This window comes from Geospiza fortis, unplaced genomic scaffold, assembly GCF_000277835.1.
Source record: "Geospiza fortis unplaced genomic scaffold, GeoFor_1.0 scaffold171, whole genome shotgun sequence".
NCBI lineage: Eukaryota > Metazoa > Chordata > Aves > Passeriformes > Thraupidae > Geospiza > Geospiza fortis.
Window position 1 is genome coordinate 3,779,521 of NW_005054313.1, and position 27,038 is coordinate 3,806,558.

The following is a 27,038-nucleotide window of genomic DNA, read 5'->3' on the forward strand; positions in this document are numbered from 1 at the left end:
GCAACTGCACAGGTAAAACTCTGAACAGCATGCCTTTTAATCTGCTGTCAGTGCCATAGTCAGCTCCTTAGGAAATTCTTTTAAGAAGCTGTACAAATCAAACTGGATATAGGAAAATACAGACTTCTCTACTGTAAGACACAGGATTCACCATATCTTTTTTATGCTACCTCTTTACTGTTCTTTGTCCACCTCTGATATCCCCTTAAGAAGGGGAAAAACAGATCAGAGAATCCCTCTGGCAGAGATGTATTGTGCCTTGTGCAGTACTGGATGGCAAGCTATGGCCTTGTCTTGTATTTTTCCCTTATGTTCTTTTTTAGTACTTTATGTGAATCTTGTTCATAGATTGATTTTTTCAGGAAAAATGCTTTTTTTCTTTCTCCTATGAAATGATGAATTCATCTCAGACTACTGTTCTTCTAAAATGCCTGTTTATTTTTTAGATCTTTCTGGAGACTGGTGTCTCCTAACTAAAGGATTTGTGACGGGGTCAGCATATGGTACCTGATGTATCAACAGTGCTGTTGAGTGTCCTTGAGTATTTGCTTAGCACATGCTGGGTTTTTCTTGCAGATGTTAATGAATGTGCAGACCCCACAACCTGCATTAGTGGCACGTGTATCAACACTGCTGGTAGCTACACCTGTGAGTGCCCTCCTGATTTCGAGCTGAACCCCACCCGCGTTGGATGTGTTGGTAAGGGACCACTCCCTGTGCTGTTCACAAGGGAAGTTCCACAGAGGGGCTCCGAGCTGGCTGCTTAGGAATAAAGTCCTGGGTCATGGGAAAGGGCTTGACCAGGCTCTTCAATTCCCATCTCACTGCCCCTGGCTTAGAAGCTGGAATAGGGCAGCAGGAGCATGTCCAGTGTTGATGCAGCATGCCAGCAGTGCCCCGCTGCCAGAAACAACCCCTTGGGGCTTGTTAGTGCTGTCCACAATTTGCAGCAAGCAGGAGACTATTTTAAAATTCAACAAACTTTAGTCCACATCCAGCTGGCCCCAAGATGGCAGGCAAATGAAGCTGTGGCATGAAGCCACCCGTGCTCTTGGAGCATTGAGTGCACTTGGCTGGGTGCTGCTTCATGACCAATGGAAATGCTCTTGTATTAGGCTCCAACTGCTTAGTAATCCTAATATTTCCTTGGTTTTGTTTGTTTAAGAGGGTGTAGGGATGCTTCTCAAATTTTAATGTGTTTGAAATTCCTAGCATTTAGTTGATGCTTTCCTGCTTGTAAACCTTGAGTAGAGGAGAGTGTAGTGGAAATCTGGAGCTGGAAAGATGTACAAATGTGAGGGAAAATGTGAGTGAAAATGAGAAAAAGCCTGGCTGACATGCCTTTGGACTCAATAAGCAAAATTCCTACTTTGTGAAAAGTCAAAAAAAGCCAAGAAGTGGGGCACCAGCAACCTACCTAAGTGGAAATGCTGGGGCCCCCTGGGCAATTCAACTTACTTGCTTTTGTGTCCTGCAAGAAATGGAAACCAACTGTAGGTGTCCCTCACCCTGGGATGATGTGCTGTGTTTTACTCTCTCCTAAGATGTGTTTGTCATTGTGTGCTTTGTGAATAGATACACGATCTGGCAACTGTTACCTGGACATCAAAACTCGGGGAGATAACGGTGGCACCTTCTGCAGCAATGAGATTGGAGTGGGTGTTTCCAAGGCCTCCTGCTGCTGCTCCCTGGGCAAAGCCTGGGGAGTTCCCTGTGAGCACTGCCCGCTGGTGAACACAAGTAAGTCTGCATTGCCTGGCTTGAGCACAGCCATGTGTTTGCTGGGATTTTTTCCTAATTTAGTCAGGTAGCTCAAATACTGGTGTGCATTTATTGTGGACTGGCTTCCACTTGTCTTCACCAGAAACTTTACTAGTCTTTCAGAAATTTATTCAGAATATTTTTATCTCTTCTGAGAAAGTTTGCTATTACACTGAAAACTACTGAACTATTTATGAAATGGAATAACAGATAATGTTACAGAGTAAAATCTAGTGTCTCTAGCTGGTTAGTTTGTAAATTTATGTTTAAATTATCTGTAAGAATCTGATCCATTTTCAGAAACAACTGTGCAGAAAATGTTTCTATTATCATATGCTCATAAATCTGTTTTGTTTCCAGCTGAATATAAGGTTCTTTGCCCTGGAGGGGAAGGATTCAGACCAAACCCTATTACAGTTATATTAGAAGGTAATGTTTGCAATTTCCTATATTTACATGTCTGAAATTGTAAAACTATATGGTGAGGGTCTTTTTTTTTTTTTTTCCATTGCAAACATTAATAAAATGTTTATGTGTTTGTTTGGGCAGATATTGATGAATGTCAAGAACTGCCTGGACTTTGCCAAGGAGGAAAATGTATTAATACATTTGGGAGCTTCCAGTGTCAGTGTCCATCAGGGTACTACTTGAATGAAGAGACTCGAGTGTGTGATGGTATGGAGCTTTCACTTAACCAGACTTCTGCTTTTTTCTTTGAAAATAATGACAGATCAATATGCAGAGAATGCATCTTTGCTTAAAAAGGAGCACAACCAGACTAGGCACTGTAAAGCTATAGGGTGGTAAAATTGAACAAGTTGAAATATTGCATTAAGAGTGTGAAAATTCCTTCTTGACCATGTTGAAATAGATGAAAGTTTTTTTTTATTTATCATATTTTGATCAAAACCTGAAAACCCAACAATTTTTTCTTCTAAGTAAGACATAATTTGGTAACTGGCTATAAAAAAAAAAAAGCTGTTTGGTAATGGGCAATGAATAAGCAGTCAGATAAAAGAACAAATTTTCCCCCTGAATCTGGTGGACTGGTGTGTCCATGTATTTTTCCTCTGCTTTTTTCACTCCTGCTGATCCAGTCATCAAGTGAAAATATTGCTTGTACTGTAAAACATGTTCCTTTCCACAGCAGAGTCACAAGTATGTGTCACATTATGTGCCACACTCAAGTTGTACTGGATATAAAATCTCAAGCAACCCATCAAGTTCTAAAACTTCCTGTTGTCTGTTCTAAAATTTCCTGTTGTCCATTCTGCAGAAATACAAAACTTTCAGGCCCTAAATAAAGACTGAACCAAAGTGCTTCATCCACATTATGCTTACATAGCCTGACAGATGCTGAGTGGTCTGTCAAAGATACTCTAAAGTTTTAAGGCTGGGGAAATATTTTTGAACTTTTGGGAACTGAGGTGTTTTGGAGATGGTGTTGTGTTTGGTTTTGGTTAGACTTTTCTAAACAAAACTTAGTCTTTTGATTAAGTAAATGTGACATCTTGTGTTGGGAAAGTGGCTCACTTTCTCCACTCAGGCAATGCTCAGTAGGAACTGCACAGGGAGCCACTTTGGTTCTTTTCTAGATCTTAGAGTCCAGAATGAAGGAGATCCTCAAATACTATTTTTGTGCAACAGATGCAAAAGTCAAATTGCTGTTTCTGAGCTTTCCACACATATCGGAGTTCCCATCTTTGCATCACAGCTGGGCTTTCTGTGGCAGCACAATACTGAGACATTTTTGTTCTCAGAAGCACAACAAGAAAGCTTCTGTAGCCACTCACTCACTGCCTGTTTGTTCTCTTCTAGATGTGAATGAGTGTGAGACACCTGGCATCTGTGGGCCTGGCACGTGTTACAATACTGTTGGGAACTACACCTGCATCTGCCCTCCTGATTACATGCAAGTCAATGGAGGAAATAACTGCATGGGTGTGTGCTGGGGTTTCTCTAAAGTTTATCTTAGTGCTTTGGACCAGGGAGATCATCTCCCCTAAGAGTTGCCTACTGCATTGGCCTGAGGTTTTCTTAATTTTCACAGATATGAGAAGAAGTCTGTGTTATAGAAATTACTATGCTGACAATCAAACCTGTGATGGTGAGCTGCTCTTCAATATGACCAAGAAAATGTGCTGCTGTTCCTACAACATTGGGCGTGCCTGGAATAAGCCTTGTGAACAGTGTCCTATCCCAAGCACAGGTACATTTTTGTATTGCAAAGCTATCTGAGGGCCTTGGTAACATCATAATCACTCTTAGTGAGTGTAACACCATTAGAGATACTATGTCTTTTTTGCTCCTATGTGTGTAAAATGAAGGGATTAGTTGGCTCTTTGTCCTGGAGATGACCAGCCCTAGTCATGATGAAGGCAAATGTGGAGTGGTTTGTGTCCATGCTGCTGGGTTGTGCCTGCCTTGTGCCAGTTTCACTGTCTCAGAGACTTCATGCTCTATAATGATTAATCCATGTCTTTGCTTTGTTGATCCAGTGTTGAGGCACTGACCAAGACTTTATTGGTGTTGCTGCAACAAATAGAGGGTCTGCTCTGCTCTGCCTCGATTGCTGTTTGCCATGAAGGGCCTTTGTGCAGGCCAGGGGCTGGCAGAGATAGCTTGGTGTGCTCTGAGAGTGATCTGTGTTGAGCAGCCAAATGTAAGATGTGGGAGTGTCTCTGCTAATTGCACAGGCATACAGGACTCTTCCACACTGGGTGAGACTGCAGGACATCCCACTCTGGTTTGAGGTCGTTTGCTTCAAGAGCAACTTCCTAGACACTTGATTCTTCCAACTTGTAGTTCAGGTTTATACGAGTCAGATCTGAAATTGTGTGCAAACACTGTAATGCACAGGGATAGGCATAAGTGGAGCAATATCAGCATGTGATCCCAGCTGAATGAAAACCCAAGGGAGCTGGCATGGTGAGTTTGGGAAAGAGGGTGCCTACCTCTGCATGCTCTGCAGGTTCTGAACGAGTAGAACTTTCTTGGCCAGAGCATATGATGACTTTTTGACTGATGATTAATTCCAAATGCTTTAATCACTGCTTTGCTTTCCTGTTGCAGATGAATTCTCCACACTCTGTGGAAGTCAAAGGCCTGGCTTCTTCATTGACATTTATACAGGATTACCAGTTGGTGAGCTGTAATTTATGTTTTGAACTAAATTCCATGCTACCTCTGCCCAGGGAAGAGGGGAGGTTTGTTTTCCCAGCTTTGTTTGTTTTTTTCATGTGAAGAATAACAATTAAACAGTGTAATGGAGTTCAACCCTCTGTTTAAGTCAAACTTGAGTGCAAACTGGCTACTCCTTGCTGGCAGCAGTGACAGTTGCTGCTTGTAATCAAGGCAACACAGAGCTCCAAAGAAACTGTAATCAGGGCTACATGAGCAGGGCACAGATACTGGGAATGAGAGGTCTGGGAGTAAGGCCAACCAGCATTTGGTCTGAGAGGAACTGAGAGTCTTTCCTTCAAACTAAAGTAAGATTTAGTCTGACATTTAACATCAGTCCCCCTGGGTATTGGTTTGACACAAAAATCCTTTTTTCTGCTCAGCTGGAATATTTCTCACATATGTTATTGTGTGTTACATTTGAATCGTGAGTAACAAATTGCAAAACAAAAAGAGAGAGAGAGGAGGAATTTTAGGACAAGGAATTGAGTAAATCCCTAATGGGACTCCCTTTTGTTTTCATTTACACTAAAATGCAAATGAAAAGCAGATAATGTACCCTGTAACAAACAGAGATGGCATATAGACAGTAATCAGATGCTTTAGCACGAAGCTGTTCTGTGGTGCAGTGTTTAGCTAGTTTGATGAAAATATTTCTAGTAAAGTGGGGAATGTAATTTTTAAAGAGGTTACAGAAATGCACAATATTTATTATTTTACAAGGTCGTTGCTTGGAAGCGAAGTTTCCCCTTGTAGCTATTAGCATTAGTCCAGATTGTTGCAGAATCTGCTCAGCTAATTGGGCCCTTCCTCAGCACCAGCAGGGAGCCCTTGGGTGTTGCTAGCATGCACAGGTAGAAGCTGCAGCTGCAGTGCTTGGCATGTGTGCAGGGGTGTTACAGGCTGGTCTGTGCTGCCACAGCACGGGGCTGTGCAGTGCAGGAGCCAATGGGAACAGAAGGGCTGTCCCACAGAGCCCACCAGCACTGCCAGTGCCTGCACAGGCTGTGCTGAGGCTGGTGCACACACAGCTTCCCACAGCTGTGCAAATCACAGCTCTCCCTCTGCTTTGGGATCCAGGTGGTAGCACTCAGCCTGCTGCTTTGCACAGGGGTCACTCATGTCCCACAAACCTGCAGGCACAGGGTCAAGGAGAGCCCTCTGCAGGGGTGCTGCTCTGTGTACCCTCTAATATTTTTTACAGTCCAGTGATGTTATTGTCTGTTTGGATTAAAGTTTTATATAGTTACTCCAGGTGTTTGTTTCAGCAACAGAAATTGTTCTGGTTTTATTCATCCTGTATATGAGAGGACTCAAAATTACAGAATCTAATGTAGAAAATGAGGGGTTGGATCCAGCAGAAAAATAAAACAAACAAACAAAACCCACCAAAAACCAAAACAAACACAACCACATTAGCTGATGGAAACTGCTGTTAGCTGACAATTTCCCACCATATTCTATGACTGTGTACCTCAGTGCATATGTCAATGTTTACTGAAAGCAGCAGCTTTGGAGAAGTCTCTGAACTCTCTCATGTCAGAATATTAAGATATGTAAGGGCCCAAGGGGCAAGCCATATAATTGTAATAGCAGCTGGGTTTTTTCCTGCCAAAATCAGTTACTTAACTGGGGTGTATATAAAGCATTGGCTGACCCTGGCTGCCTGGCTTAATCAATCTAATTAATAGCAATGTTGGCAGCACTTCAGATGTTACCTGTCATTGGCACTTTCAAACTCTTACATAAGACCCTGAAAGTCTTTTCAGATTAACTAGGGTAAAACAGTGCAAAACTAATTCTGAAGAGTATTTGCATTCAGTCATGCTCTCCTGTGTTAAACCAAAGACAGTTCCATTGTCTCTCTTTGGCTCTTCCCAACAACTCCACTGTGGCACTTGGGAAGGTGATGAGGTTCATCAGGGCTGTGGGTGGGAGACATGAGGAAGGACGCGTCTTCCTCTGTATTCCTCTGTAGCAGAATATACCTTCAGTACAGAGAAGAGTCAGAACCTGAGAAAACAGGAAATTCCTAAATTTCCACAGTTTGGAGTGACTCACTCACTGTTCAGTTGGGAACATTCTGATGCTTGCATTATGTTTGATAATTATCCTAAAGGTAAATGCATAAGGACATACTCTGTAGCAGAAGATTCCATGAAGTTATCAGTACAAGTATTAAAAAAAAAATATTCTTGCAGATATTGATGAATGCAGAGAGATTCCTGGAGTGTGTGAAAATGGGATCTGTATAAACATGGTTGGCAGCTTCCGGTGCGAGTGTCCTGTGGGCTTCTTCTACAATGACAAACTCCTGGTCTGTGAAGGTAGAGTGCTCCTCTCATTCAGAGGAAAGGAGTTTCACCAGTGGCAGCTCAGACACTGCCAAATCAGAGCCTTGAAGGCATCCTTAATGAGGGGAAAATACTGCTATCAGTGTAATAAGTCTGTGTTAATTCAGACATTTTGAATTCTTTTGCATAGAAAATACCATGTTTTCTGTCAGACATCTAAGGCCTTGAAGGCACATGAGTCAGCAGTACTGGGAAGTAATGTCTTTTTTTTCCCATTTGACAGTAAAGCCAAGAAAAAAATAGTAGTATCGAGTCAGATCATGAGCACAATTTTTTTTTTAATTCCAAAATACTTTTTTTCTAATGGAACAAATATTTTTGTAAAAAATAGAAACAGATGGTTGTTTATTTCTAGTTTAAACATGCCCTAACATTGTATTAGTCAGTTTAATAAAGAAACTGAAGGTAGCATGAGTTGCTGTCATTCTCTGCTGTGTGTTATGACTGCTGGCAACAATGGGTGCTGCAGGCAAGGCATTGAGAGCTTTTGAGTAAAAGCTTCTTGTGTGTGCTGCTTCTAAATGAAAACCAATTACATTTCTAGGGAGATAAAGTTTTGCAGCACCTGAAGTAAAGAAAATGGATCAAAATTTTTTTGCCTAAAGCTTTGTGATGGTGTTTACATTGAAAGCTACTAATTAATACCTGCATGCTAAAAAAATATGCTTCTGACATATTTTCACTGCCAGCTTAGTATAAAACTCAACTTCCTCTTTGTCTGGACAGATATTGATGAGTGCCAGAACGGACCGGTTTGCCAGCAGAACGCAGAGTGTGTGAACACAGCTGGGAGCTACCGCTGCGACTGCAAACCGGGCTACAGGTTCACATCCACGGGGCGCTGCACCGGTGAGTGCTGGCGGGGCTGCAGGCACCAGGGGCTTCTATAGGGCTTGGAAAACATGTCTCCTCTCCAGAAAGATGGTATTTCAACTTCAAGAGCTCTTTTAAAAACTTTTAGGGCATCCCATAAACATTGAGGTAATTCCAGGCCTATCCCATGGATGTGTAAGTGGGAGTTAAAAACCTAAGTAGGTGTTTGTCTTTCCTTTTCTTTAGCCCTTGTCATGTCTAGGAAGGGAAGACCATTTGTTGCACTACCTTTCTATATTTTCTGATTTTCATTAAGATTTTCTATATGTGTTTCAGCAATTTATTTTCCGCTTCTATTTTTACAAATAATTCCCTGCTTGCTGCTGGAGCCTCTGTTGGTAAGGTAGACTTATCTGCTTGCCTGTATGTACTAACTAACTTGAGAAGCTTATTGTTGAATTTCCTAACTTTGATACTGATTTAAACAGGGCCCGTAACTTTATTTTTAAATACTCATTGAGTGGGACTGAACTTTTCTAATCTATTTGCTTTTTCTTACGATATCTTAGTCCAGAGAGGCATTGAAGGTATCTTACTTGAAGAATTGCTGAGATTTTAAAGAGTGCAGCGGGACAAGCTGCTGTAACTATTATATACTATATACATTTCTGAACAAAATAAGAATTACAACGGAAGCTAGTTACATTATCCTTGGGTTTTTGCTTCTCAGTACTTGAGTTTTAGGAAGTGCACTTTTCCCTGCAGTGCAGTTTTTCATTGTTTCATGTGACCCTTGTGGGAAAAGGGTGTAGTGGAAATCAGAACACTACTATGAGAACTAAAACTTTGCTTTGTTAAGCTATGCAGTAGCACATGTAAATATTCAATATGTTCCTAATGTAATTGTTGTTGTTAAGGGTTCATTGCAGGAGTACAGGAAGAGCAAGGGGAGGTTCTGATATGGGTTACAATTCCAAAGATGAATTGGAACAAATAGTAATACTTCCCTGTATTTAGCTCTTATTTTATATGTGGTGAAAATAAAGTTACACAATTAGAGTAAAATACAACTGGTTGATAAAGTACATGATCCAGCAAAAGAAGGAAATTCCCAACTGCTCTGATGGGAGCAGAGAGGGGTGAGCACCTTGGATCAGCCATGCTACTGCATGGAAAGCTGTCACACCCCTGTAGTTTATGTGCAATTGAGTCAAACCCAATATATCACAGTCACTAGCTCTAGAAGTCCTGCATTTATCTTACCTTCAAGATAGCATTCTTCTGGTGCTCTCTATTGTGGTAAACTAAATATTTTTTCTTATAAATTGTTTTTCACATGACTATTCATTTGCTCACAAAGCACCAGAGAGTTACAGTTTTTCTTTTGTCTCTGCTCTCCTGAGCTGAAGATTAGGAGTTCTGAAGACAGTATTGGCTTTCCTTCTGCTTCCTTTTAGGTGTAATTAGCAGTGCTCTCATCAATAGCACTGGGAGAGCTTGGTCCTCAGTGCACACCCATCCAGAGTTACTCACAGCCCCATGGGATGTACAGAGGTCCTGGGGATGGGGCTGTCAGGATCATCCATGATTGTCCCTTTGCCAAGTACAGTGCAGCAAGAGGCAGGAAAATGAATTTTAATACATGAAGTTCTTTGCAATTAGGAACAACTTGACTCTTACTTTTGCAATGACGTGAGGATGGTTTGCTGAGAAACTGTGTCTGCTTGGCTTAGATTGCATAGAAAGGAAAATTACTGAGCACTAGAGCCTAATCAATTTTAGTACAAGGTCATGGCAGCACCTCCGTGCTCATATTTTGGAGCTGTAGCATAGGAAGGAAGGAAGTATATTGAATCAAACCAGCTCTTGGTGGTGATGAGGTCAATAGAAACACCTCATTTGATGTTTCTGATTTGTCATGGAAAAAACTATGCCAGAGAGCAAACATTTTATTTGTTAACATTTTATTTCTTTCACTATTGATGGAATCCTGGGATCTGCCTGAAAGCATTTCTAATGAGAGTAGCAGGAAGCAGTTGGATATTGAACAAGTATAAGAGATGCCCTGCTTTTGTAAGGCAGCAATCACATGCTGGCAGGAGAGCTCTCCTCCTTCTCTGCAGAATTATACCAAATATCCCCTGACTCCATAGTGCAGTAACTCTTCTTGTTGTTTGAGCTCCGTCCAGTTTATAGGATCAGCACATTTCATGGACGCTGCAACATGTGTATGTGTGCCTGTTTTCCCACTGCATGATGAGTTGATAAATCCAGTGCCTTTTATCTCTCTCTAAGCCTAGTGAGAAAAGTGTGGTCTTCACTGTCCTTTCTGTTCTGCTGATTTCTGTGAGTTGATCATGCAATTTGTGCTACAATCAAATGTGGCTAAATGCGAGTAGCTGCTTTCATGAGAAGAATGCAAACTGTAGTTCATATGCCTCTCTCATATCTCCTGCAGTCCCTATAGAGCCCTCAGTCTCAGACCATTTCCAGTCTTGTTTCATTAATTCTGCTTTTCAAAGCCATGGTGATATGCTTTACCTCCAGAAAGAATTTGAGGTTGCTAAATATGATTTTTATGCTAAATTTTTTCAGGTCCACAAATACTGGAAGAGGTAATTTGCACGCAAATAAACCCCTTTTCTGGGATTTGCTTGGTAATGTTTTTGTCATCAATAAATTAAAAATTTTATTTTAAGTTAGGCCATGCCCTGGATACTGTCTTGGTTGCTGGTAATGCATCTTTCCAGCCTTGTAGTTTAGAAGCCTTAACTTTCACTGCTCCTCTTTGTTTTCAGATCGGAATGAATGTCAAGAAATTCCCAATATCTGCAGCCATGGCCAGTGTATTGACACTGTTGGAAGTTTCTACTGCATTTGTCACAATGGATTCAAAACCAATGATGACAGGACAATGTGTATAGGCAAGTATATCAAATTAACTGAGCTTAGGCTCCCATTAAAATAGTTACTAAGCCTGTCCTCTCTGTAACAAGGAGTTGCATTACAATATCTGAAATTGTGAGCATTTTACCACCAGAGGTGCACTGGCCATTAGAGATGATAAGAAGCTGATACTGAATAAAAACCATCTCATTAAAGTAGAGTGAACCTTTAAAATTACATATCCTGTCTAATAAACTGCTAATGCTTTCATTTTCAAAGAAAATATTTCATTTGTCTTAGAATTTTCTGGAGCATCTTGTATAATTTATTCCTTTGGGCAAGAAATTTAATAGATTAATATTGCAATGCAGCAGTTATATACAGCCTACTTGTTCATAGGGTGAATGAAGGGTAGATTTCTTGCCAGAAAAAAACCTTTTCCAGAAACAGTCATCTTCATTAAGAAGATTTAACCCATTCACAGCTGTCAGTTGTGTGTTGTATGAACAAATTGAAATTTCAGAATGCTTACAGTTAAAGATAGCTTACACTTACTTTGGGAAGGGTGATATAGGAGCCAAAGTAAAGTAAATGATTGTTGGACCCTTCATTATTTTTGTAGATGTTAATATTAAGAGTGTAAATGTATGTAAAATCTTCTTTTTGAGAGCTGTGACAATCCTTTTCCCTTCTGTTCAGTGTGGTGGCAGTGGGTTATTTCTCTGCTGTTCTTTTGTAGATATTAATGAGTGTGAGAGAGACGCCTGCGGCAATGGAACCTGCAGGAACACCATTGGCTCCTTCAACTGCCGCTGCAACCTGGGCTTCATCCTCTCACACAACAATGACTGCATAGGTGAGGCGTGCTGAGCACAGGCACGTGTTCCTGAGGCTTCCTCCTTCTAATAAAAAAGCCATAAGTACCATTAAGTAACCCTATTGTGTCAGTCTCAAACGGCCTCTTTGATTATGTGCTGCTCCCTTTTCTAGAGCCACTTGAATGCTGGCCCAAGATACAGGAACATTTGTTCCTGAGCATTTCCACTCCTGCTCTGACAATTTTATAATTTAGTAATTTCTTCTCACTTGCTTTTGAAATGAGATTCTGTTATCATTTACTTAGCTGATATGGTGGAAACAGAAATCTCACTTACCCAGTTTCCATTGTTGCTGATGTTTGACATCTTTCAATGTTATTTGTCCTAGATGTGGATGAGTGTGCAAGTGGAAATGGAATGCTCTGCAGAAATGGTCAGTGTGTGAACACCATTGGGTCCTTCCAGTGTCTCTGCAATGATGGCTATGAGGTGGCTCTGGATGGAAGGACTTGTGTTGGTGAGTGCTTTCTTTTAGGGTTGAAAAAAAGTGTGCCAAACCTTGAGCAGACATGCTTAGTGAAACAGTAGGGTTGGAGAGAGCTGTCACATTGCCATCTTTGTACCTAGCAGAGGGAAACAATGACAAGAGGACAAGAAGATGACTCCTCCCACTCCTGAGAAGTTCTTCAGTTTGATAGAATCAAAATTAAAGTGGCCACAGTTGGGGAGTTTTATTGAGATAACAGCAATTACCTGAAATAAATTGTCTTTCTTTTCTTCTAGATATCAATGAGTGTGCATTGGAGCCTGGAAAATGCTCACCGGGCACATGCCAGAACTTGGATGGGTCATTCAGATGTATCTGTCCTCCTGGATACATCCTGCAGAATGACAAATGTGAAGGTGTGTACAGAACAATCCTTCTTCTATTTCTTAGCTGCTCACAATTGTTAGCTATTCCCTTTGCATTTAAATGGGAGTAATGTTTAGTCCTTTCTGGCAGTGTATAGTTCTGAACTGTAGCCACTAGTAAGTCTCTCACTTCCTAGAAAAGGTCTCTCCAACATTTGTTTGAACCACAACTACTTGCTCTGACCCCTAGAAAAATATAATCCCAGGCTATTTCCTTGGTGGTACATTGCTGAAGTTTGCCCACTGCCTGAGGATTTGAAAACTAACTGTGGATTTTGCACTTCAGTTACTGCTTCCTCTTTCTTTTTTTGGGCTTTTTTGTTTGTCAAATATGATAGATATCAGTGATGATGTAAGATAGCCCTTTATGTAGTACAGCTGCCAGTGTAAATATTATTGTTTCTCATCTCTTTAATTACTTTTCTTACAGACATTGATGAGTGTGTGGAACAGCCAGAAATTTGTGCCCTGGGCACATGCAGCAACACTCCAGGCAGTTTCAAATGTCTGTGTCCAGAAGGCTTTGTATTGTCTTCCACAGGAAGGCGATGCCAAGGTAAGTTCATTCCTATTTTCTGGCATTTCAATATTTGTTTGCTGTTTCATAAAAGCCTTTTTAGTGAGCTGTTTCTAATACAGAAAGAAAGCTCTGGACTCAAACAGTGTTTTTCATAGGGAAAACATGATAATTCTGTAGCTGGGGCCAGATTCTGTCTTGCCCTAACATCTGTTTTTCATCAAACAGAACACCGCAATAAAAGGGGTGAAGTTAATGTTAACTGCACCAGGTTAAGCAAAGAAATTATGTTGTCCTGAAATCCTTTCTTGCACCCCTGGAAGAAATGTTGGGGCTACCTGGACTCTTGGTAGACAGCAACAAGACACAGAGATAGAACATGAACACAGGCAGGAGGCTCAAGGCAGCATTTATGGTTTTAAGATTCTCCTTGGCACTCACCATATTCACCATAACACTTGTTATATGCTATCCTCTCTGCAAACGTGGGTGGAAAAAAAGATTATTGGAAAAGTTTGCAAACAATGTTGTGTGGACAATAAGTACCCATCTGCTTAGGGAAATCTGAAGTGTCCTTTGGCTTCCAGATTACTGCATACACAGTTCAGAGCCTAAACATGGGCACTAACAGATGAGATGCTAAAAGCTGAATATCTAGTAATTAAAAGCCACAGGTTACTTTATTTTGTGTATAAAGAACAAGCACAACAAATTAGGGAGTGAGTTACTTTAAAGGCTTTGGAAATGATTAAATAGATACAGCATTAAATGTCTTATACACTGTGCACAGTGGGAACCACTGATGAGTAAGACCTTTATAAGGACCTCTGTAGTTTTCTTTGGCACAGAGCAGTGATGCTTGTTGACACCATAGCGAGTTCTTCCCTTCTCAGTGGGCTAAATGAAATTGTGGTTTTGGTAAAAATGAATCCAACCTGCAGTAAACATTCATCCAAGTCTTCAAACCACCATGCAGTTTGGCACAGTTACTTCACTCAACATCAAGAAAGCATGTTTTAGCTGTGTTTATGTAGCTTGTATAAATGAAGTTTCTTTTAGTCTGAGGGTTTTCTTTTCTTCAGGTAAGAAGAAAAATATCACAAAAACCCACCAAAAAACAAAATCCTAAAAATGAATGCAGCCCAATCTTCTGGGGTTCATAGGCCAGTGTTCCACACAAAGTCAGGGGAAAGTGCATGCTTTCACTTTGTATGTGAATTTCAAAAGGGCTTCTTTCTATGCCCTAAAGAGGACTGTACTTTTTTTCAAATATCTGAGGCCAAGCAAAGTTTTGTTTAAAACTTCCCATTACCTAGGACTTTGTTAAAACCTGGACATTGCCCAGCATTGATGCTACAGCCGGAAAACTGGATGAGCAGCTGCTTCCAGAACTGCCCTGCTGCTGTCCCCCTGCCAGCACAGAGAGCTGCCAGCTCCCTTCCTGCTGGATGCTTGTGGTCTGTGATCTCAGTTCTGTCCAGCATCCTGGTTACCCAGCTTCAGGGAATAAAATGTGGTGCCACAGGGAGAGTTTGCTTTGTTTGTGTGTACCTCCGGAAGAATGAGGAAGGAAAGGGTTGTTGAAAATTGGCTCTCATTTTAGCACTACACAATATTGTCTTTGCAAGTTGATGATAATATCTTGACTTGAGTGATTCTTACTAGTAATAGAATATAAATTCATGAGGCAATATTCCGTTTTTTCAAAGAGGAATAAGGATAAGAGGACAGTACAGCCCTTCCACTTCTGCTGGACCAAAGAGAAAAACCCTTGCTTTTCCATACTGAAGTAGGAAACTGTTCCATAGCTTTTCTTTACTGAGGTAGGGAGCTTCCCTCCTTATTCAAATCTTCCACAGTCAGAGACAATGATGGTCCCTATTAACAGAGCTAGGTGGAAGTTGGGTGTTTTGGTGGTCTGTATCCAGTAATTTTGCAGTTAACACCTTCAAGTGAAAACTGTGCCAAGATTACTGTAACTGCTCATAACAATTTTTTTTCTCTATGCAGATCTGAGAGTGAGCTACTGCTTTACCAAGTTTGAAGATGGGAAGTGTTCTGTGCCGAAGTCCCGAAACCACTCCAAACAAGAGTGTTGCTGTGCCCTGAAGGGGCAGGGATGGGGAGATCCTTGTGAGCTCTGTCCAGAGGAAGCAGATGGTGGGTTATTGACTAGCTTACCATGTGGCCTCTCTGAGCAGAAAGGAGATTGGGATTCTTATTAGAAGGAATTTTGAATAATAATTTTCTAGAAGTGTTTAGCCCTAGTAATTGTCATAGGTCACTGTAAAGTAGATGCCATTGCTGTCTAAAAAAAACATGTCCCTTGAATAGTCAGATATCAAACATATTTCTTCTGTGCTTATAGATGTTACAGTGTTTAGGTGCTGGGTATTTAGCTATGGAGCTATCACATACAGGAAGTGGAAAGCAGCAAGTAGGTCCCTGATAGGCTCTGAGTAGCAATTCCTGCAAGACAAAAATGGAATTCTTCTAATTGTAAATAGGTACAGGAAGAGGGGTCATAAACATGAAATGTAATTTAAAAAAAAACCCCAAACAGTTAAACTGGATCTGCATCTGAATTTTGTTATTAAGAAAATGTAAATTTGCAATCTTATCAATGTGAATGACTTGCAAAAATAGCAGGGCATAACAAAATACAGGCCTTGAGGAAGGAAAGCCTGCCTGCACCATTGCTAAAGAAACACTTTCCTTTGTAAGTATCCTTTTTAAGCCTGAGTAACTCAACATCAAGCAGCTCAACAGGGCTCTGTAGCATGGTGGTGCAATTTGCTGAACAAACTGTAATTCGTGCTGACAAATGCGGTTAACAGCGTCACTGGTTTCAGCAATACATGATTGCAGCTCATTTCATTCATTAGTCATGTAGATTTTTTGCAGAAAATCCTCACAAAAGCTGAGGTTAGAAAAGAGAATTAGAAGTGCCAGTTGCAATATTCCTCCTAGGCGTATTGCCTGTGCATGTTTCATTCCATTGACACAGACCATGTGAACCAAAGTCAGTTGAAAAGCACAGCTTATGTTGCAGCATTTCCTTGAAATGTCAGCATATGTATTTTTCACAATCCAAACTCCCAAAGGGTATCAAAGCCCCTTTTATAATCTTTTTGAAAAAGAAATAGCTTTAAGATAGCCAAGTCTGGATTAAATTATGACTTCTTCAGAAAATATAGCAAATTTTACTTTTACAACAGAAAAAATGCAGTCACTACTACTGATACTTCTAAAATAGAAATGCTACATTAGTTTCTTTCTTAAGGAAGTTAAATACTGCTAATTATTCACAGGATTTTGTACTTATGCATACAGGAGATCAGATGAAATGTAAAGCAAACATACGATTTTTGCATGAATATAAGATGATAAGTTTATATTTTAACATACTGTTTTTCTGGACCTGAACATGAGGAGGATGAACTGGTAGCAGTGGTTTCAGGTAGTTTGTGCAGAATGCTGATTGCTAAGATAGAATTTAACATATGTTTTGATTTTTATGGGGTTTTTTTCAGAGGCATTCAGACAGATTTGTCCATTTGGCATTGGCATCCTTGTTGGACCTGGTGATGCAAGGCTGGGTAAGTGCCTGAACTGCACGATGCCACTTTTACATCAGTGTCCCTTTTCCACCCATAAGCCATTCTCCATTTCAATTGATTATAACACCTCTACAACTATTTCCCAAAGCCATGAATTCTGGAAACTTCTATACCTTTTATCTTCCCCAATTTTTCATACTGATTTCAGATGCCAGCTTGAATATCTCAAATATCAGAAATTAAACTTGTTTTAGAGCTAGCAAACTTATGTAGGATCTAGAGAATGGATCTAATGTCACGTAGCATACTTGTCTTTTCTTATACAATATGTGTAGCCTATTTACAGTAAATGGTTTTAATCCTCCAGAAGTGCAAACCACGGTTTCCCAGATCCCTTCAGTACATTCTGTTCTCTCCCAAGACAAACAGCACTTCAGCCTTATTGGCAAAAGTTTGCATTTAAGGAGTACTGGATGACTACTGCTTTTCATATCTGCTGCTTTCCCTGTAGCCCCAGTCAGGGAGGTTTATATCTGACATTTAGAATCAGTTTCTTTTCTGCATTCTGAAAGCTGGCCTGCAAACAAATTCTGTGCCCTAATTCTAATATGTCAGAATTTAAATATTAGTATTTTTTGTGATCTCAGAAATATTTCTTGCCAGAACACTTGTTCTTTGAGAGAAGTCTGAAAGCTCATGAAGCCAGTTGCACTTACTGTGTTGTTTGTATTTCTGGTTAAGATGTGGATGAGTGCCTTGATCCTGATAACTGTAAATTTGGGCAGTGTATCAACACAGATGGGTCTTTCCGCTGTGAATGTCCATATGGTTACATCCTACAAGGAGCAGAATGTGTGGGTAAGTACAGCTCTTCCAGCTTCCATTTTAAAGATTCTCCTGAGTTGTTAAGTATGGCATTAAGGAGCAGTGGGGTAGTTTTATTCTAACATTTTGGAGTCTTCATCCCTGCTAGTGCTTAAGACCTGCCAGGGCAGAGCCAGAGCAATCTGCTCCAAGCTGGCCCTGCTCTGGTAACCCAGATAGCCTCTAGCAATCCCAAATTGTTTTAGGAGTCTGTGGTTCTAATTCAGTTCTTTAAGTGAGTTCTTGCATTTTCAATTTTTCTAGTTGTACATCAACAACATGGATTTTTTATCGTTTTGGTTGTGTATGACCATGTATTCTTGCCTTGGTCTAACTACTTGCAGATACTGATGAATGTGCTGTTGGAAACCCATGTGGAAATGGAACTTGCAGGAATGTGATAGGAGGCTTTGAATGCACCTGTGTAGAAGGATTTGAGCCTGGCCCAATGATGACCTGTGAAGGTGAGACTCCTGTGTTCTAAGGACTGTTGTTGTAAATCTGTTCCCTGATTTTGAAAACAGCTGAGGGGAGTAAAGCAGCTTTAAAAATAAAATATGGACCCTTGGAACAATACCTCTTTATCTGAAATGGGAAAATGGGTTCCTCCTTCCTGTATCCACCTTGAACTGTAGTATGTTTTTCTGACCGGAGCTGGGGTGGACAGACTTTCAGGTGGTATCTACCAAGGGACTGCCCAGAGAGGAGCATGTTGGGGTGCAGAACAGTTCCCAGAAGTGCTGCTTACTGTGTGTATGGTTTTTGCCTACCTCCTTGAGTGAAGAGACTCACTGTGCATGATGAAGATAGGAAATGGGCTGCTTGAGTGAGTTAGGGAAGAAACAGGGGGCAAACAGGAAAATACAAATACAGTACTTATCAATTACCATGGTACCCCTAGGTTGAATATTTTTCCTGCTTTGGTGTCTCATTTCAAAAATTAAAATTTGAAAATGCATGAAGAGAAGTAAGGAAGATCAGAGGTATAGAAGAAAAATAAATAATAATTTTTCAATGTGGAAAATTTGGTTAAAGAGATATATGGTTTTATAAAGCTACAAGTGGTAAAGGTACCAAAAATAGAGGGACCATGTTAGACAAACCAAAGCAAATATTTTTATATGCATGGTACTTATTTAAGTTGTGGAATCCTTTGCTGCAGAATATTAGCAAGGCTACAAGTATAAATTGACCCAGAAAGAGATTTTACAAATTTGTGGGGGAATCCATCAGTGGAAATTAAGCTTGATAGTTTGGTTGTGGCTTTTGCCTGTGGAAGTCCTTAAACTGAGAGGCTGTATCAGGGGAAACATCTCTGCATACATGGTATGAGGTTTTTAATATTCATCTGCTTCTGTTACAACCAGGGAGAGGAGAATGTCCCAGGATGTTCTGACACTGTCCTCTGACTTGACACAGCTGTTCCTAAATTATCTGCCACAATTTATTTCTTTGCAAGCCCATGCAAAAGAATGGATCTATTTTTGCATCAGATTGCAAATGCAAACTGTTTTTTTACATACAGTTAGATCTTCATTTGCTTCTCTGTGGAATTTGGATAAAAGCTCAAATTGCAGAGGAGGAGCTAGCTGAGTGCATAAACGTCACTATATAGCAGTCATTACTCAAGTAGTCCAGGCATTTTGTATGTAAATGCACTTCAAAATAATCTTTCTAGTAAGGATATTGTTTTATGGAATTCAGTTTATGAAGAATCTGAATTAGTGCATGTAGAATTTAAATAACCAATCAAAAAAAAACCCAAAACCACCTGAACCTAGGTGTGGGAAAGATATAGTTTTAACCGAGCAAGTATTTTGGCAGCATGGACCTGGAAATTACTTCCATTGGCTGCCTGCTGTTGAACTTACTGAAACTTCAGGTAGCTGTGCAAACATCCTGGTGTGTCTGGTGCCTGCTTCTCTACAGAAATCCATTAAGAGTAGAACCAAGGGTCCCCACCTATTAAAATCTAGTCCTCAGTGAACTGGGATCTGTGGTCTTGCCTGTACCTAAAGCCTGTGCACTCAAGGTTGCTGAGTTTTACACAAGTGTTTCCCTCCCACCATGGTCTTTGTCACCCCAAACCCAGATGTGAATGAGTGCATCCAGAACCCTCTGCTCTGCGCCTTCCGCTGCGTGAACACTTTTGGATCCTACGAGTGCAAGTGCCCTGGGGGGTACGTTCTGCGGGAGGACCGGAGAATGTGCAGAGGTAAAGCTCCTACCAGACTCTCACAGTTGTGAGATAATGATTTCAGTTCCTGCAGGGGCAGGGCTCTGACTCACTGCACTATTGGGCCAGAGTTTTAATCCCAGGAAGTAACTGAGTCAGAAAGAATTTGGGATGAAATTCTATGGTTTGCATTATGCACTTGATTGTACTAAGCCTGTCCTGCCAGCCAGTAAATTTACACATCTGCCTAAAGTGAGGTCATATCAGATGATACGGTTTTGTCTTGCCCTAAAAATGGGCATTTGGGAGAAATCAATTTGCTCAAGGCTAGTATATTTTATGGTTGGTTGAGAACAATAAATGTATGTGTAGATGATAGAGATTCCTAAGTCAGAACTTACAGAAATATTATTGTGAACTTCCAGGATCATGTCTCTATATAATAAAGTCTAAACCTTGTGTTTTAGATCAGAATGAATGTGAAGAAGGAATTCACGACTGTGACTCAAAACAGATGGAATGCAAAAACCTAATTGGCACCTATATGTGTATCTGTGGGCCTGGTTATCAGCGCAGACCGGATGGGGAAGGCTGTATAGGTAAGTGACACTCAAGTGTTGAAGCTCTTGAAATATACAGTTCCTCAGCAGGACTAAAAATTTTGCATTTAATGAAGTGTTAAGAAACTCAGGGGCAGAATTGCACAACTACTTGTGTAATGGATCTATTGGTGCTGTACACACTTGGTTTTGCTGTTCAGGTGTACACATCTGTGGATAGTAAGCAGAAAATCTGGGTGTGGGTGTCAGTTTGTATTGCTGCTGCTGAATGCTCTGAGGGAAGAAGGTAAGGATTTGGGTTGGTTGCTGTAGGCTTGTTTATCTCTGCTAGCAGGGATGAGAGTGAATCTGAATTTGTTTTAAACCTTGGAAGACATTCAGAACTGCAGCTGTAACTATGAAAAATGTTGAAAACCAGTGAGGAATGCAGATATAATATATATATTATACTGCAGATATAATATATATAACAGTTGTGAGCTAGATGGCCATCTTTCCTCTGAAAATTGAATAAAAAACCCCTTTAAAATATAAGAAAAAGAAAAAAATTGAAGTTTAACCAGGAATAATGCACAGCATAAAAGCTCCATACCAATCTCTTATCTACATTAATCTAATAATGGACTTGATTTTTGTCATAAATTTTCAAATATGCAGATGAGAATGAATGTCAGACCAAGCCTGGGCTCTGTGAGAACGGCCGTTGTGTGAACACAGTGGGGAGTTACAGGTGTGAGTGCAACGAGGGATTCACGGTCAGCGACAGCCAGGACGAGTGCCTTGGTAAGTCCCAACTTCCACCTGGATGAGCTGTCACTTGAATAGCTGCAATGAGGGCTGAAATTAAACTTTCAAATGTATGGTGAGAAAACACACTCTTGAATTTACATGCCTTTGGGAAGGGGCCCTCATATGTAAGTGTCCTCCTGCAAGTTTCTTCTTCCCATGCTCACCATATCCCTGCCTCAGTCAGTCCAGCTGGGGTGACTTGCTGTGAAAGCTGACTTTTCCATGGTTTCAGTCAGCCAGGAGCTGCTCTGACATTTCTTTGGTCCTGATTTTCAGCCAGTTTTTTTTCTCTAGGTTCAAACAGAAACATACATTTTATTAAGCATATTGTAACTTCTTGTCTTCCACCTTTTGCTAAATTTCTTGTCTTTGTTTCCCTTAGATGTCATTCTCTCGTTCTTACTGCTGGTTGTCTTTCACTCTCAGTTCCGCAGTCTCAGGGTGAAGTATGCCCTTTCTCTTACATTTCTGACTAAATTCCCAAAATCTCTTGACCCTCTGGGATTCACCATTAGGATTCTCTGTGATGCACAATTTGTTTTCCAGACAACAGGGAGGGCTACTGCTTCACTGAAGTCTTACAAAGTATGTGCCAAATCGGATCGAGCAACAGGAACGCTGTCACCAAGTCAGAGTGCTGCTGTGACGGTGGCCGAGGCTGGGGGCAGAACTGTGAGGTCTGTCCCTTCCCAGGCACCGTGGCTTTCAAGAAGCTTTGCCCTCATGGCCGAGGATACACATCCAGTGGAGCAGGTACTTTTCATTAAATGATCTCTTAGACAATGCTAAATTAGGTGATCAATTATAAACTCTCTTTTTGCATATTCAAACACTGTAATGTCCTAAATGTTTTGAGTATCAGCTGAAATTTTCTGAGATTTTTCGTGTTGACTGAGTATAGTCCCTTGGGAGGATGGTGCACAGCCAAAGGCCCTGGATGATGAGGCATCCATCCCATCTTGGCAGATACTTGCTTTATGTCCTGGTTGACTGACATGCTCTCAAATGGGAATTTGCATCTCACATTTGAGTGTGTTGCAGGCACATGTTGATAGCTGTTTGTTTACATGAAGGCAAAGGGATGTTTGATTTGTGAAGGCTGATACATGATCAGCTTCAGTTGTTCCCTTCCACTTACAGCTTGTTCACTGCATAAGAAAGTTAAATTAATGCTCCAGTCCATATTTTTCCACTTACTATTTCTCCTTAAATCTATGCAATATTTCACTATTTTATGTAGTTATTTTATGTATGGTGTGGGTTTCTCTGTGTCAAGTCACAAGAACCCATTGAAGCTGTACAAAATCAGTTTTGTTCCATTGAGAGCTAACCCTTGTTTAATTGCAGATATTGATGAGTGCAAGGTTATTCACGACGTCTGCCGCAATGGCGAGTGCATCAATGAGAGGGGAACTTACCATTGTCTTTGCAATCTGGGCTATACTACAGATGTCACTGGCACTCTTTGCATTGGTAGGTTTTGCATTGTGGTGTTTGTATATAAAGTTTATTACTAAGAGAGGACTTGAAGAAATAAATAGAAAACTTTTGAAAAATGAGAAAATAAAATGTCACTTGTTAATGCTTTGGGGATTTGTATTTCCTTCTGATCTATCCTGAACATTTTGTAAAACATTATCACAAATCTTGATTACCAGCACTGAGGTATCTGGTTTTGCTTCTTGTAGATCTGAATGAATGCAATGAGTCTCCAAAACCTTGCAATTTCATCTGCAAAAACACAGAGGGGAGCTACCAGTGTTCATGTCCAAAGGGATACATCCTGCAAGAAGATGGGAGAAGCTGCAAAGGTAAAAATCAAGAAAAGACTTTACGGTAGAAACTGTGTTTCTCAGGCAAAAATAATTGCAAGGGCGTTTAAATGATGCAAATCTGTCTCCTTGATTCATGTGAGTACTTCCACTAAAGACAGTGAAAGCGGCTTGCACAGGATGGAGCTGGTATTTCAGTTAACTCCTTTTTAATTTGGATGAACAACAGATGGATGGGAATTTTTGTAGGTTGATGGCAGCTAATCTTCAAAAGATTTTGTAATTAATAATATATAGGATTGTTCTCATTTTGGTAAGCTTTTTGGTTTAAGCCATATCATTCAGTGATAAATGAATCTTATTGGATGCAAAGGTGGTTTGCAGTACATTGCCCAGCATCAACAGAACTTTTACCGTTGCTTTTGCAGCATGCTGGATAAGGCACAGCAGTGCAGGAGAGATTTTGGAGTATTCTTTAGAATTCCATACATTTATGTGTCTTGGTAACTAAGATTTGATTAAAACCACACAAATTAGAGCAGCAATTCTAAATTTGGCATGCAGAATGACAGTGTACTTTGTTATTAGCATTTCAATATTTCTTTTGGAGTAATAGTGTGCTTCAGTGCAAGGCCATTTTCCAGTCTGCCAGATCTCATGAAGATGGTAACTTCCCATTTATTGGCTGAGCAGACATTTATTACATCACAGAAACTTTCAGACAAATGTGAGTGGTGTCTGCAGTTCAGTGTTAGCATGGACACTTATGTAGCTCCAAAGTCCCATTCCTTAAATGTGGGGCTTCATGTAAGACGAACTGGAAACCAGTGTGATTTATTTGTAATCACTTATTTCTGAGGCCAGGGAATATAATTGAAAGATGTTTTCTTGGTTTTTTTAGATCTTGATGAATGTGCAACAAAGCAGCACAACTGCCAGTTCCTTTGTGTCAACACTATTGGGGGATTCACTTGCAAATGTCCTCCTGGATTCACTCAGCACCATACAGCCTGCATTGGTAGGTGGTGTGGGAAGGTAGACATAGATTTGGGATTTATTATTGACCCTTACTCCAGAAGCAAAGTAGCAAGAAGGTAAAATCATCTTCCTGAGGAATCAAATGGAAACATAAACCAGATTCTGATCCTAATCCCACCAGAGATGCAAAGAGGCCCCTTCCTCCTACCTTCCCTTGCTTTCATAATCTGTCTTTGAATTTTGCACTTGCAAGAAACATCCAGTACAAACACCACTTTTTAATTCTTGCCTTACCCTTTCTTAGGCATTGAGCAAAATTAGTTCTATTTTTCTTTTTGTAGCTCATTGAGATCATATCAAGGCTTCTTGAAACAGCTATGAAATATACATTTCTGCAGTTGTCCTCTGATCACATAGCCATTGGGTACATGGAAATGTTAAACTAAACTCCTTCCTCCTGCAAAACACACTTTCTGCTCTGCAAGCTGGATCCTGTTTCTGTGTCAGTTTGAGGATCCCATGGTATTGGTGTGAATTTGCAGGTGTTTGGAGACCAAACCATCAAACTTCATATTTTGGTGAAGAAAAGAAAGTTTCCCTTCCAATTACTTTTGTGTTTCCAAACTCAAAAGAAGGCAGTGTAAACTTTCCTGTAATGCAAAGTGAGAACCTGGAAGGGCAGTGGGACACCTGTGTGCCTTTACCTCCTGCCACAACCCCTCCATCATCAGCATGGCCAAAGCATCAGCTCTGAAATGACAGCTACAGACTAACACTGAGCTCTGCTTTCCCCCAGACAACAACGAGTGTGCTACTGAGATCAATCTCTGTGGGCCAAAGGGCATTTGCCAGAATACACCAGGAAGTTTTGTTTGTGAGTGTCAACGTGGCTTCTCACTTGATCAAACTGGGCAGAGCTGTGAAGGTGGGTACAACACAGTGCATTTCACTTGGCCTTCTCTTGCTTCCTTAATCTTCTTTCAGCCATAATGTCACCCAAGGAGTAAGCACCAAAATCTGCAGAAGTAAGCATGTGTGGGTTGAAGCAAGGGGGGAGTACAGAAATTTAGCAACAAGGCAGTATTTCTCTTCATGGGCCAGAAAAAAATGGATATATTGTGGGATTCTAAAGAACTAAAGGACAGATATTTTCTGAGGAGATGTAGCCTGGAATGTTTTAGTTTAAGTGTCATAAGTTCAGTGAACTTCTTTTGAATCCTGCATGGGTTTCTGAAGGATTCAAGGACAGGAAGTCTTGCATCTCCAAGGTGACCTGCTAAAGAGAGAGTTCAAGGGCTGTAGACTTATTGCTCTGGGTCCTTAGAGCCTTCTCCTGGGACAGAGTTTGGGCTGTTTTGAGAAGAGGTGTCCTGGGATTTTTGGGTTGGATGCCTGGGTAAAAGCAAGGGTCTGTCTGGAGCTGGGACCCTTGGGAAGGCACTAGGAATCTCATATACAAATAGCTTTCTCCTGTCTGCTCCACTGCAGAATGCAAAAACTGAAATTTTTTGCTGAATGTGAGAGCTTTCCATGGTTTTCAGCCCTGTATTACTTGCTGTGGAGCCACAAATCCAAACCCAAAAGGCCCATAGTGGTCAAATTTTTGGACGATCATGAAATATATATCTATGATAAATGAATATACATGATTATTTGTAACATGTTTTCCAAATACAGCATAATTTGAGCTTCTCTCCCAAAACTCAGAGTGTGTTTCACCCTTTTAGATGTTGATGAATGTGATGGTAACCACCGCTGTCAGCATGGCTGCCAAAATATAATTGGAGGATACAGGTGCAGCTGCCCACAAGGATATCTCCAGCATTACCAGTGGAACCAATGTGTTGGCAAGTCACTTTTGTAAATTCATACATTAAAATGCACGTTACTTTAGTTAGCAGCAAGAAGTGAAGGGCAATGGTGCAGTTTGACATACTTTCTTTTGTGATTATAATTTGCTAAATTCAGCAGTTTCATTACAAGTGTGTTCTCCTGTGAAGGCAGAGTGGGTATGAAGCACACAGTAACCCATGTCCTGGTTCAAGAAGTGTTTAAGCACAAAGCTATCCTTGAGGGTGCTAGAGGCTGTATTGACTTTGAAGAAACTCGTGTTGCTCATGTATTTTGTGATCTGAACAAAGGAAGTCTTACTCAGCTCTGCAATGGTTTCTGCTTGGACAGAGGTCCTGTCTAAGAGTGGATGGTGGATTGAGCCTGGAACTCTCAGAAATACAACTTTGGATTGTTAAATCATAAAATTCAGCTTCTGGCTCCAAGAATCTCAAAATCCATTAAAATCCTACTTGATCTGTGCTTTTGTCATTCTTACATTTAATGGGCTTCATGCAAGTTAGCCTTGTGTGGTTACCCAGAGTTGTGTTCTCTTGAGAACAAAGAGCTTTATAACTTTTTGTTTGGCTTTCTTTGCTCTCAGAAAGATAGAAATGCCTTACCTTTTTATCACTGTGGTGCTCCAGGGAGGTCTCTGCTTTTAATTGTGCTTACCAAACCTCCTGACATTATATGCAGGTTTTGCTGTGACATTTGCTTTGCTCTAGCACTCTATGCCTGTAACATACAAGGAACACAAACATATGGGGGTTTTGAATGTTAATTCAATTAGCAGAGTTTAGGGTTAAATTAGAATTTAATCTGCAGGAGAATAAAAATCCCCAAGAAACCAGCACTGTCATGTCTGGCTGCTGGAGGACACTGCAGAATCTGAAGAAGTGCAGTGTTGAGTTTTGTGAAACATCTTGGCTGTTTCCAGGTGTTCCTGGGTGAAAACATTGAACTAAATGTATTTCCAAACCAGGTGTACATTGCTATTCCAGCTTTTGAGGCAATTGACTACTGTTTAGTCTATAGATTATGGTTTATACAGGGAATACCAGTTTAAAAATGCACAAGCACTGGGTTTTGTCCCATTGAAAGAAAGGTGCCAGCCTTGGCACCAAAAGTACTGGTCCACCAGAAAATTCACCAGAGAAAATTCTTGAGGGCCACACCCGGGGCAAGCCTCAGCCAGTACTTCCACCTTCTTGGACATGGGGCAGTCCAGGCAGAAATCCAAGGCTGCAGGGAATGAGGTTTGGGTT

General features: G+C 40.6%; 1 protein-coding gene across 1 annotated transcript in view; it reads left to right on the forward strand.

Annotated features, from left to right (window-relative positions):
* Window positions 1-27,038, forward strand: part of FBN1 (fibrillin 1) — a 130,364-nt gene that overhangs the window by 98,270 nt on the left and 5,056 nt on the right. Inside the window, 28 exon segments of the mRNA XM_031055899.1 lie at window positions 6-12; window positions 577-699; window positions 1,576-1,740; window positions 2,122-2,190; window positions 2,311-2,436; window positions 3,580-3,702; window positions 3,812-3,970; window positions 4,834-4,905; window positions 7,143-7,268; window positions 8,022-8,144; window positions 10,907-11,032; window positions 11,734-11,850; window positions 12,201-12,329; window positions 12,596-12,715; window positions 13,155-13,280; window positions 15,252-15,401; window positions 16,775-16,840; window positions 17,543-17,659; window positions 18,010-18,129; window positions 19,758-19,880; window positions 20,309-20,440; window positions 21,059-21,184; window positions 21,737-21,943; window positions 22,538-22,663; window positions 22,879-23,001; window positions 23,864-23,980; window positions 24,737-24,865; window positions 25,668-25,787. Of these exon segments, the coding sequence (XP_030911759.1) occupies window positions 6-12; window positions 577-699; window positions 1,576-1,740; window positions 2,122-2,190; window positions 2,311-2,436; window positions 3,580-3,702; window positions 3,812-3,970; window positions 4,834-4,905; window positions 7,143-7,268; window positions 8,022-8,144; window positions 10,907-11,032; window positions 11,734-11,850; window positions 12,201-12,329; window positions 12,596-12,715; window positions 13,155-13,280; window positions 15,252-15,401; window positions 16,775-16,840; window positions 17,543-17,659; window positions 18,010-18,129; window positions 19,758-19,880; window positions 20,309-20,440; window positions 21,059-21,184; window positions 21,737-21,943; window positions 22,538-22,663; window positions 22,879-23,001; window positions 23,864-23,980; window positions 24,737-24,865; window positions 25,668-25,787 (3,367 nt within the window).